Source organism: Myodes glareolus, chromosome 12, assembly GCF_982192425.1.
Source record: "Myodes glareolus chromosome 12, mMyoGla1.1, whole genome shotgun sequence".
Lineage (NCBI taxonomy): Eukaryota > Metazoa > Chordata > Mammalia > Rodentia > Cricetidae > Myodes > Myodes glareolus.
In genome coordinates, this window is record NC_142037.1 from 18,023,259 (window position 1) to 18,035,659 (window position 12,401).

Consider the following 12,401-nt stretch of genomic DNA (forward strand, 5'->3'; position numbering starts at 1 on the left):
GGGGTTTGATAAACATATATACACATATGAGGGACCAATGGTCACTCAGGATCAGACTCTGCCAAGATCCTCTTCAAAGAGTCTCACAATTTACCAAAGAGATATATAATGTTCTTAGGAGATAATTCTTTAAACCCTATGGTCAAAGATAGAGTTATGTGGGTTTAAGTTTTAAACTTTAAAATTTAATTATGTTTTTTTAAAAAAAACCCAACAGCCTAGTTCTGTGATTGATCATAAATAACAGTGAGATTAGATACATTATTTGAAATCGATAACCCTCATGCTTCCTATACCCCAGATTTATTCTGGGAAGATATCAGGAGAATAAACACTTTTCAATACCCTCACCCAACACACACTCACACATACCTCTCAGCGCAGATGGACATGCTTAGCTGTATCAAAGCCTGTTTCACCCTGTCTACTTACGTCATCCACCTGCTGCTCCAGCTTGACCTTGGCCTTGGTCAGAGTGTTGACCTTGTCTTCCTCAGCCTGCAGGTCATCCAGGGCCTGCTGGTGGGCCTCTTGCAGAGCTTTCTTCTCCTTGGTCAGTTTGACAATGATCTCATCCAGCCCAGCCATCTCCTCTGTCAGGTTTTTCACCTGCCAAACAAATAAAAAATCCCACATTCCCCTTAAGTCAAAAGGCACCCACTGGGGACAGCTAGAAGAACCTCCAGGCTGCAGCAATATGGTTTGGAACTACCATGAGGTTTCCTAACTACTGTGGTTTGGAACCAGAGGAAGCTGGCCTCACCTTGTTCTCTGTTGCATGCTTCTCCTTCTCCACCTTGGCCAGTGTCAGCTCCAGGTCATCAATGTCCCTCTTGAGCTCCGAGCACTCATCTTCCAGCTTGCGTTTCTTGGCAGTGAGCTCAGCGTTCATCTCCTCCTCGTCCTCCAGCCTCTCGGTCATTTCCTTCACCTTGGCCTCCAGCTGGATCTTGTTCTTGATCAGCTGGTCGCAGCGCTCCTCTGCATCAGCCAGGTTGTCTTGTTCCTGGGGTCACGGTACAGAAAGGGAGGGTGGTCTGAGGATGGGTCCCTGTCCTCACAGGTGGCAGAAGGGAGAGGTGCAGCACCCAGAGAGGAGAGGGACCCGGCTTATTCTCGGCTGAAAAGAGCCTCAGGAGGACAGGGAGGGCTTTTAGGATGATGTGGCTTGGGAGCACTCGGTGGGAAAAGGAGAGGAGGAAATGGAAAGTCTTCACATGGCCTTTTCCTCTAGTTTCCTTGCTTGAAGAACTTGCATTTGCTGACGTCAAACACTGTGAATTTAACCTATAAAACCGGTAGCTTAATTCCTGTGTAAGCATGAAGAAATTTAGGCTCGAAGATGGTCTACAGTTTCCGCTAGGAACCCCCACCTTGTGTGTGTGTGGGTGGGTGGGTGGTGGGTGTATGTGTGTGTATGTGTGTACAAATACATACGCATTTGAGACAGGATCTCTTATGGCCCAGGCTGGCCTTGAGCTCATGCTATAACAAAAACCAGCCTTGAACTTCTGTTTCTCTGGTCTCCAAGTGCTGGGATAACAGGTGTGTGCCACCTTACATGACTAAACCTGTGTGTTTAAAAGGGGGTGCTTTTTGCCTTTTCTCCTCCTGAGGGACCAGTTTGGGGCTCTTTGAAAATGTGCTCCCAGAATCCTAAGCCTATGAGGGACAAGACGGTGCACTCCTCGGTACAGAGGGGGCAGCAGGGGAGCTAACAATAGCTATGGGGCCTCACCGCCTGCACTTGCAGCTGCAGGTTGTTCTTCTCCTGCAGCAGGGACACCATCTTCTCCTCCAGCTCCTTGCGGCGAGCCTCCGACTTCTCGAGTGCATCTTTGACTCGCCCAAACTCCTCCTTCATGTTGGCCATCTCCTTCTCCGTCTCTGCGCTCTTCAGCAGGGGCTTGATCTTGAAGTAGAGCTTCATCCATGGCCAGTTCTTGACCCCCATGAAGGCCCGGATGTTCCACTGGATAATCAGCAGGGAGTCTCTGTCGGGACAGCGAGAGGAACAGCGTGAGGACCACTCCTGTTCCCTCCCATCTAAGACCCTTATTCCTAGATAAAGCCCCTTTTCCTTATCTATCTCACCCTCCCCGAGGCCTTCGGATGCTAAGGACCATCTTGTGTTCATAAGGTGCCTTCCCGCTGATGCCTTTCTCTTGACACTGTCGCTGTACTGGCCTGGACCTCAGGAGGTCTGGGGACCGCCTTTAAAGTCCTCTCACCTGCGCTCCAGCAGCTTCTTGAACTCCATTCTGGAAAGCACACCTCGGGACTGGGCCTGGATTCTGGTGATGATGCGGCTCAGCCTCTCATCTCGCATCTCCTCCAGCAGCCCCAGCAGCCCCGCCTTGAAGAACACCTGTGGGCAAGTGGGTAGAACCAGCGTGGGGCACAGCCTCAAGGGAGGGTGACCAGAGTAGAGGTGGGTGGAAGAGTGTTCAGTGAGCTTCCAGGTACCCACCACCTGCGCATTCTAGGTCTGACTGTGGGGAATGCAACCGTCTCAGCTGCGGCACTCAGTATGGCTACCTGCTCTGCACCCATTCCGTGGAGCTCTAGGCTCACCTTGGTGTGACCGAACTTGTACTGGTTGTGGTCAATGTCCAGGGAGCCCAGCAGCTTCTCAGCCCCTTTCCTGCTATCAATGAATTGGCCCTCAGGGATGGCTGCTGGGTTCAGGATGCGGTACCTTGGGAGGGAAGTTCTCAGAGTTATTTGCATCCTGGGTGGGTGTGGGTCTGCTCTGCCTGCAGAATTCCAGGGCCATCATAGGCCCCCACTCCCACCAAAGCAGCCCACCCCTGGCTCCCTGAGCCCCGGGCACCCCTTACCCACCTCTGCCGGAAGTCCCCATAGAGAATTCGGTTGGGGAAGCCCTTCCTGCAGATGCGGATGCCCTCCAGCACACCATTGCATCGCAGCTGGTGCATGACCAGAGGGTTGTCCATCACCCCTGGGGCAGCAGGAAGGAGAAAAGTTATTGGGGAGAGAGCTAGACTAACACCAAGTCCACTGGGTTCCCATTCTGGCTCGGGCACACATTAGTTAGTTACTTTAGCAAGCCAATCTGTCAGTAATAATTCTTTATTTGTTTCATTTCCTCCCACCACCCTCGCCACACTTTTAATAGTAACCAAAAGATTTCACGTCTATCACTTCATATAATTTATACTGATTTTTATAGTTGGTTCCAGGACAGATGTATCTCATCTTCTAGGTGAGTGAGCTAAGGGATTTGTAGAAGGGTCAGTGAGGTCATTGAAATCGGAGCCAGATTTTGAACCCAGGTTCCCTGATATTTTGTTTTCTACGGTTTAAAAACAGATAGACATTCCTTATATGCCTCATTAAGGGCTTTCAGTCACTCATGAGCTGATAGCCATAAAAATGCCTTACACATCACTCTGAGGTATACATTCCCAGCATAAGGTAACACTGGAGGGGAAGTCTGGGAGAAGAAAATGATTTGGAAGCCACCAAGGCTTGGAGAGTACTTGGTCCTGTCTCTGAGACAGTGTGTGCCCAGTGTGGGCTCGTTCAAGTTCATGGACTCACCTGGAGACTTTGTCTCGTTGGGGATGATGCAGCGTACAAAGTGCGGATGGGTGGAGCGCAAGTTTGTCATGAGTTTGTTCAGGTTTTCCTGTGTCAGAAAAAGAGGGAGAAATAAAAGCAAGCAAGAAGGAGGAGTAGCAAATGGAGAGGAGAGGAAGGAATGGAGGGACTACAGGAAGGAGGAGGCTTTCGGGTTCCAGGGAGAGCACAGGCGAGGGGGAGGCGGATGGCAGATGAGAAATGGGAGAGCTGAGACGGGGAGCAAGAGTAGAGGCTACGAGACGAGAGGCACAGCCATGAAGAGGGTCAGGAAGGACTGAGGAGAGCTGGTGTTGGCAGGCGCTGGGGCTGAGGGAGTGAACGAATGGGGACCCTGCTAGGTGTGGCTCTACACACACTCACCCTGTGCAGAGCGGACACGGTCTGGAAGGATGAGCCCTTCTTGGCCTTGCCTTTGCCCTTGTCTGCAGCTGTGGGAGAGGAAGCCAAGAAAGGGGGCATTAGGGGGCATGTAGGGAGGCCAAGAATGGGGAATGGAGGCAGACAGGGTTTTCAAAGTGGCTGCGTCAGTGTCTCCACCCAGTTCTCTCTCACTGAGTCTATTCCATACACCCCAGGGCATTCCATGGCAGGGAAGGGGTGAGGTTTTGCAATTGATGTGCCTCAGAACTAGGCATACACCTTAGAATGCTAATGCCAGGCACACTTACGGGCATCAGCTCCAGCATAGTTGGCGAATAGATTGCTGAGCAGCTTGAGGGAGGACTTCTGGTACAAACCCACCACCGTCTCATTGAGGGGGTCCTTGTTCTTCTGTAGCCAGCCTAGGATGTTGTAGTCCACCGTGCCAGCGTAGTGCACCAAAGAGAAGTGGGCTTCCTGCTTCCCCTTGACATTGCGAGGCTTCTGGAAGTTGTTGGACTTGCCCAGGTGGTTGTCGTACAGCTTGGCCTTGAAGGTCATGTCTGTGGCCTTGGGGAACATGCACTCTTCCTCCAGGATGGACATGATGCCCATGGGCTGAGAGTGGAGGGAGAGAACCATTGAGTAAACTTCACTCAGGTAGACATATGTTCTTCATGTCAGCATGTGCTCAAACAGGGTGGAGGGTAAGAAACCAGGCTCGGCTCAAGAACAGCAGCCGTCTACTGCTTGACACCTGTCGAGGCTTCCACAGGTGGGAGTTTGGTTTTTTGTTTTGGGGTCTTTTTTTTTTTTTTGCAAGTCTCAGTCTGTGGCTGTTACTAGTACCTTTAACATACGTCTGTCTCCTGGATCCCTGCAATGCTGAGGTTAAACACAGTGCCCTCTTCTGACTCCCGTACCACCTGCATGCTCCCTGAACCTTAGATGTGTGCAAGCCAGGGTCAGTAACCATGCTGGTGGAGACAGTCAACCTCTAGGTGCCCGTCTTTTAGGTGTCAGTCTGCAGCCCCTGGGAACACAGCTGTTAGTGGGAACACAGCTGTGGGCACTCTGTCATGGACATTCTGGACAACACAGGCCTCTGGAAAAGGCCTCTGGAGTCCCACTTCTGATACTTAGACTGAACTCATCAGAAGGGAGAAGAGCCACCCCTTATCTGGAGTTCTGAAGTGTTCGTGTGGAGTGTGGGCGACAGATTCGGATAGTGGAGCCCGGGCACACCTTCTCGATGAGGTCGATGCAGGCCTGCAGGTCCATGCCGAAGTCAATAAACGTCCACTCGATGCCTTCCTTCTTGTACTCCTCCTGCTCCAGCACGAACATGTGGTGGTTGAAGAACTGCTGCAGCTTCTCGTTGGTGAAGTTGATGCACAGCTGCTCGAAGCTGTTGAACTGGAGGGTGTGACAGCCAGTCAGGCAGGCTGACTGAGGGTCTGAGTGGCCATGGGGTCAGCCTAGGGCTGTGCCTGCCCCACATGGAGCCCAGCACAGGTATAGCTGGTCCCCTCCCAGGTCATGACAGGGAAGGGAAAGCCTCTCCTGAGGGCAGGGACAGGGACTGGCTCTGTCACTATAGGCTCCCCACTGCCATCCTGGGCCTGGCCCACGGCTGGTCCTCCACACGTGACCAAAGGTGTGAGTGAGTGAGTGAGGGACAAGTGGCGTTCCAGGCCAGGGTTCCCGGACTCACATCGAAGATCTCAAAGCCGGCGATGTCCAGGACACCTATGAAGTACTGGCGTGGCTGTTTGGTCTCCAGGGTTGCGTTGATGCGGGTCACCATCCAGTTGAACATCTTCTCGTACACTGACTTGGCCAGCGCCCCGATGGCGTATGACACCTGCAGGGTAAGGGAGAGGTCCAGATGAGTTGTGCTACCAGGAAGGATGAATTGGAAAGCTCGTACCCCAGCACGCCATGATCTCTCCTCCGTCCGTTTCTCTTTCGGAGACAACCCACCTGCTGGACATTCTGCCCCTTGGTGACATACTCGTTGCCCACTTTGACCCGAGGGTGGCACAACCCCTTGAGCAGGTCGGCTGAGTTCAGCCCCATGAGGTAGGCAGATTTATCAGCCTCTGGAAGCACAGGGCAGGTGGCAGAGTTAGTACAGGACACGCGTGCTGCAGACGTGGCCCGCAGCCGCTCGGCGGCTTTCCTGCTTCTCACCCTCAGTGCCGTCTGGCTCCGCCTGCTCCTCCCGCTGCTTCTGTTTGAACTTCATGTTTCCAAAGTGCATGATGGCGCCTGTCAGCTTGTAAATGGAGTTCTTCTCTTCTGGAGTGAAGCCCAGCACATCAAAGGCGCTCTGTCAGCGGGTCCCACATCGGTGAATCCCAGAAAAGGAAGTGTGACTGGTTAATGAGATCCTTCGAAGGCTGGAGAGAGAACTTGAGTGTGTCTCCCTAGTCCCTGTCAAGTATGGTTTCCACACCCAGAGAGGGACTCCAAAACCAAGAGAGACAGCAGAGGATCAGGGTCCTGCCTTGTCACTGCGCACTGACAACAGTCACACCTGTTCTCTGCCGCAGGCCACTATGGGCTGCCCACCTGTGGTCCCAGCCCTTCCCTCACTCCCCTGCCTAGGCTTTCACACCTGCATGCATCCCTCTATCCATAGCTCCTCCCAGCCCCACGGGGTCTATGGTTCTCCTTCCCACTTCTCCTGTGGTGCCACTTTGTCCTTTGCCTTCCCGTCCATGGTTCTCAGCACTCTGGTGTGACAGCACCCGATACTGGCCAGTCTCCTGTTTCCTAGCACGCGCCTCAGCAGGCCCTGTCTACAGGGCACATTCTAGCTCTCAAGGAGGGTTGTATTTCTTTAGAAATCAGATAGCCACTGCCGTGGCTCTGCTCCTGAGCTGGCCCCATGGGCCACTCCTCCCTGTTCACCCCCGGCTGCGTCCTCACATACTTACATCAGTGGCCATGAGCTCTTCAGAGTCATCAATTGAGGCCACAGTTGTCTCTCCCTGGGAGATGAATGCGTAATCGTAGGGGTTGTTGGTGATCAGCAGCATGTCTAAGAGTGGGAGGAGCGTGGTTCAGATGTGCCATAACCCCCCGGCTATCAGGGTGGCTGCTGGCTAATAGCACGCGGGCCAAGGGGACGAAGGCTCAGAGTTTGGCTTGACCCACAAAACTGGATCTAGTAGTGTCATTAGGCCCGAGGCATACCGACAAAATCCAGCCACTGGCAGAGGGGACTGGGTTGCCATGGAAATAGCTGGTCTCAGTCTGACTCACCTAGAAGCTCGGGCTTTTTATTAGACAGGATTTGGTAGAAAATGTGATAATCTCTTTCTGCTTTCAGCTGGAAAATAACCCTGGATTTTTCCAGAAGGTCTGTGAATGGAGAGAGGAGGAGGAATGAAAGGGCAGAATGTAGGTGCAAAGAAATGAGGGAAAGGGGATGAGGAGCGTGGTGACGAAGGGCAGGGAAGACGTGCAGACGTCACGCACAAAGATTGGGCAGAGACCCAGAAGGAAAGAGCATCTCAGAGAAAAATCCCAAAAGAACATGCACTGGTACCCAAGACAGAGGGAAAACCTAGGGCAGGCAAGCATAGAGTCAGAAAAAGAAAGCAAAACTGGGGTATTGGGGAAAGGTATTGAGACCAGGCAGTGTGGGGCAGGGTGGGCTCAGCCTAAGTAAGCCCCAGTAGCTTCACGGAACTTACAGGTCTCTATGTCCGCAGATGCCAACTTTCCAGTTGCCCCAAAATGGATTCGAATGAATTTTCCCTGAAGAGATGGATAGTAGAGGGTGGTAGTGAGCCTGGGAAAGGCTCATAGTTGAGACCAATCTTCAGCCAGCCCAAGTCCCAAGTACAAGGTGGAGTATCACTCACAAATCGAGAGGAATTATCGTTCCGGACTGTCTTGGCATTGCCAAAGGCCTCCAGCGCGGGGTTGGCTTGGATGATCTGGTCTTCCAGGGTGCCCTGTAAGAGGTCATGAAGGATGGGAGGTGAAGACTCCCTACTTTTTTTTCTCACAATGCAGGCCCTTAGGTGATAACAGGCCTACCTTGCCTGGGGTCTGGTCCTTCTTGCTGCGGTCCCCAATGGCAGCAATAACAGCAAAATATTGAATGACCCTCTTGGTGTTGACTGTCTTACCAGCTCCGGATTCTCCCCTGTTGTGACAGGCAAAGGCTCAATAGGCAGTAAATACTGCTGCTTATGATCAACAAACCTCAAGTGAGGAGAGAACACCTATCCCTACTGGAGAGGGGCAGTCTCATCGGGAAGTTGGTAGAGAATGGCACCAAGGATCCAGCGAGCAAGCAGGAAAGATGCCGCAAGAGAATGGGCTCAATCAGCGGGGAGGACTGTTTTGGAAGAGTGGGTGGAAGAAGGAAAAGATTTCGGAAAGGAAAGCTAAGGAAGAGGAGGCGGTGAAGACGCGCGTGTGGACTTTATCCAATGGGCTTAGAGAGGATGGAAGAGTTAGAAGGCAACGGGCGAAGGAAGCAAGCGAGGAAACCGAGAGAGATGAAAAGCAGAGAGGAAGAGGGACACAAAGAAAGGAGCCAGGGCAAAGATCAGAGAAGAAAGCAATGGGCATAGGGTGGAGAGAAAGAGAATCATAGGTGTGTGCAAAGGAGTCTGGGTTCCCCCTGGGGGCTGGGATTAGGGAGTCTGGAACCATGCTCACGTGATAAGGATGGACTGGTTCTCCCGATCTGGAAGAGAGAAGAGGAGAGACAATGGGTGGGGGCTAGGTGGGGGCTGGGGTGAGGGGGACACAGGCCAGGACACCAGGCTCACCTGTCAGCATGTACTGATAGGCATTGTCAGAGATAGAGAAGATGTGGGGCGGGGCCTCGCTCCTTTTCTTGCCCCTGTAGGCAGCCACCACTTCAGCATTATACACTGGCAGCCACTTATAGGGGTTGACAGTGACGCAGAAGAGGCCCGAGTAGGTCTGGGGGTGAGGAAGAGAAAGCGTGTGAGGGTGATTTTCAGAATTCGAGAAAGACCCCCGGAGAGGAAGAAAGCAAAGGGAGAGCTCAGAATGTGTGCAGCGGAACCATTCCAGTGTTACAGCTGAGCCAAAGGGGCAGGAGCCTGTGTAGAGCGCCTTGTTCCTGGCTTGGCTTCAAGAGGCTGCTCTTGCCCAGGAAGCCCTAGGTTCTGGGGGACAGGCTGGTGCCACACTCACGTAGATCATCCAGGAGGCATAGCGCTCCTTGAGGTTGTACAGCACGGCCGGCTCGTGCAGGAAGGTCAGCATGGCCATGTCTTCAATCTTGTCGAACTTGGGCGGGTTCTGCTGCATCACCTGGTCTTCCTTCACGGTCACCGTCTGTAACAGCCCACACAGGCCCTGTCAGTCTGTGTCTGTCCTGCTCTATTGGCAACGTGGGGAGTAGGGAAGGTACGGGTGGGTGAGATGCTATTTAGCTGAGGAGGGATCTTGGATGTAGGGTGGAGGCTGGGAGTCAGAGGGATCATGGGAGAGTTTGGGCTTCCATCCTACCTGGAGGACAGGAGGCTCAGTGGCCCTCAGGTGTGCATGCATGTACCCTCTCTGTGCACCCCAGCTGTGGGGCTCTCTCAAGTGGCTTCCCACACGGGTACCCACACGTACCTTGCCATTCTCTGTCTCAGCAGTGACTTTGCCACCCTCTCGAGACACAATCTTGGCCTTGACAAACTCTTCCTTGTCATCAGGCACAAACACATCTTTCTTGAGGTCGAAAGGCCTGGTCTGCGCCTCCAGCCGCTCCTTCTCAGATTTGCGCAGGAAGGGGGCTGCGGCCCCAAATGCGGCCATCTCGGCATCTGCCATGGCTGAGCCTGGGGTGAGGAGCGGCTGTTACCTACGTGCCTTCTCCCTCCCTGGCTCTCCCCTGTGGTGGCAGATCTGATACCACGCTCAGCACTCAGGAGGAACCACCCGCGAGTCCCTTGCTCTTCAAGCTTACCCCTAAATGGGAGATCAGCCTGACAACTGCCTGGCAAAAGGGACAGCTTCACTTTGTTCAAGCTGGGGCACTCTTTGGGGAGGGTCCTGACCTTCTTTCTGGGCAGGATTCTGTCTGCCTCGATCTCTCCCTATCAACAGACCCCATCCCTCACTGGCCATAGGCAAGGAGCTCCTGGAAACCAGGTCATTGTCTCCGAGCAGGGCAAGAAAGGCTTTGGGCTACCATGTTCAGTCTTCCCAGAACCCCCAGCACTTGAACTTCAGCCCTTCTTACCTTAGTTTCTCAAACGCGTCTAGTGATGAGGAAGTCGGCCCAGGCCTGGAGGAACCCTGGAGAAAGGAAAGGGGCTGCGGCAGGCTGTAGGCCAACCTGGCCACTGCCACCTTCATCCTGTCCGCTGTTCTCTTCAGCATCCCCCCTCCTCCACCCCCAAGACAGACCAGAAGCGCTGTTCAGTCCTCTGGTCAGTCTCCTCCTTCCTTTTCAAACGCTATTTCCTTTCTCCCCAAAACTAATTCAAACAATTTTCTGTTGCCTCTGAGCCCCAATCTTCTACCCCTAGGGGTTGTTCTACCCTTACCTGTACCCGACTGGCGAGACTTCCTCTCTTTGAGCCACCTACAAAGCGATAACAGTGACATTGGTTTAATATTTTTCAGACAAAGCACTTTGATTCTTTCACTCCACGGTCACCCCTTGGACACGTGAGGAAACCGAGGCCACATGGCTTGCTCTTCTCAGGGCCCAAAACAAGAGCCAAGGGTCAGGACTCTAACAGCATCCTGTTAGATGGGTCTTCCATCCCAGCGCCTCCTCCACAACCCCTAATGAGCACGCATGACTGCTGTGTGTGTACACACTTTCCAGAAAGATAGGCTGCCTCCTATCCTCAGCGCACACGCCCCCACAGTGTTCGTGTGCCTCAAGAACAGCCAAGCACACAGGCTGACTCCCGTGGCTGACTCAGAGTCCTCCCCAAGACACCTGCATGCCTGTGAGCTCCTGCTGCAGAGACTGGACACAGAGTCGCCCTGGACAGTGTGTACATGTCAGACTCAATTATTCACAGTACTGGTTTCCTTCAGAGTTATTCTCCAGCATTCTCCCCCTCCTCCCCCAAAACGCTGTACCCAGGCGTGATGGCAAGTACGTCCTCTACTGTATCTTACACGGTGAAAAGTATACTCACCCCTACATTGAAGACACGTGTGCTTGTATTCAAGGGTGCACCCACACATTTGTGCGCAAATGCACACGCATGTGCGTGCGTGCACCCTCCCCCCCCACTATTGCATTCTGGGCCATGTTCAGATACAGATATTTTCCCTGGGGAACACACGGGCCCTGCATTTCTATGGCACAAGCCTGCATATTTAGATCTGCACAGGAGTGCTCAATAATAATCGGGTACTACGTGAAGTCCTTTCAGAAGCCTGATATTCTCGTGGAATCTCTTCCGGAACCTGGAGCCCCTTATCTCAGAAGAAGGCCTCCAGTTCCCGCTCCTACCTGAGGCCAGCAAGGAAGGACACAGGAGATTGCTCAGAGCCAGACCTGGCCTCAGGGGCTGTATATATGGGGTAGCAGGGTGCCCCCACCCCCACCTGCACCCAGTCCCTAGCCAGATTTAGAAAGGGCTGTTGTCACTAAAAGCATTCCCCCCCCCCGGCTCCCCCCCTTCCCTTGTCCAAACAGTACTCGCCCTCCCCCCCCCTTCAGCCAGGAAACAATTGGAAGTGGTCGTCATTGTTGTGGCATGGCATGTTCAGGGTCTGAGTTCCAGGGGGCGGGGTGGCTCAGAGTGAAGCAAAAATATCTCTTACATTCCGCAGCTCACTGGAGAGTGAGCTGACAACGACCACCGTGACCTCAGGCAGACAGAGCCCTGGCCTGGGCCCTGGCACTGCTGCCCCTTAGAGCCCTTGCCCCCAGCACTAGCCTGGTCCTATTTCCAGTACCCTCCCCAGTCTCCTGGCCTGAGTCCCACATCTGACTGAGGTGGGAAGGGGTTGTATCACAACAGCAAAGCGGGGCAGGGCAGAGTTGGGGGCACGGCCCTGGTGTGGTAGTTGGATTGGAGCAGTCAGGAGGCAGCTTCCTGGTTAAGTAGTAAAAAGAATGATCAGAGAGTTTAGACACTGGAGCTGACTCAGGCATGGCTTTTCACGGGGTCGGCAGGCAATGTGCTGAGATCACTGAGCCAGGCAGGTCTCTAGTGTGATCCACCTACGTGCTTCACTTTGCGGAGGTGAGAGTGCTTCCTCTAAGGTCCCACAGCTTCAGGGGAGCAAGGTGGGGGAACCTCAGCAGATAGGAAGTTGATCCTCGCCAGGGACGGGGGACTAGGAATTCCGTGGAAGGTAATGGCCCACTATGTGTGGAGGACCAGTTACCTATTGGTCCTCTTTCCTGACTGTTTTCATCGCTCTGCCCTGCAGACGCGAGGGGCACAGGAGTGAGCCTACCAGGGCTGTAG

At 53.4% G+C, this 12,401-nt stretch overlaps 2 protein-coding genes across 2 annotated transcripts in view; one reads left to right on the forward strand and one right to left on the reverse strand.

Annotated features, from left to right (window-relative positions):
* Nucleotides 1-12,401, forward strand: part of Ngdn (neuroguidin) — a 39,267-nt gene that overhangs the window by 2,851 nt on the left and 24,015 nt on the right. The window lies entirely within an intron of this gene.
* On the reverse strand, nt 376-11,452 carry LOC125407237 (myosin-7). Its single transcript, XM_087912335.1, has 25 exons — nt 11,435-11,452; nt 10,506-10,543; nt 10,199-10,254; nt 9,586-9,794; nt 9,157-9,300; nt 8,763-8,919; nt 8,650-8,677; nt 8,020-8,128; nt 7,842-7,934; nt 7,671-7,734; nt 7,237-7,335; nt 6,909-7,012; nt 6,160-6,298; nt 5,950-6,068; nt 5,681-5,830; nt 5,212-5,382; nt 4,275-4,584; nt 3,967-4,034; nt 3,565-3,652; nt 2,845-2,962; nt 2,575-2,698; nt 2,232-2,368; nt 1,739-1,994; nt 755-1,006; nt 376-609 (listed from the first exon to the last, which is right to left on the reverse strand). The coding sequence occupies exons 4-25, from the start codon at nt 9,784-9,786 to the stop codon at nt 376-378; spliced, it is 3,165 nt and encodes a 1,054-aa protein (XP_087768461.1). The 5' UTR covers nt 9,787-9,794; nt 10,199-10,254; nt 10,506-10,543; nt 11,435-11,452.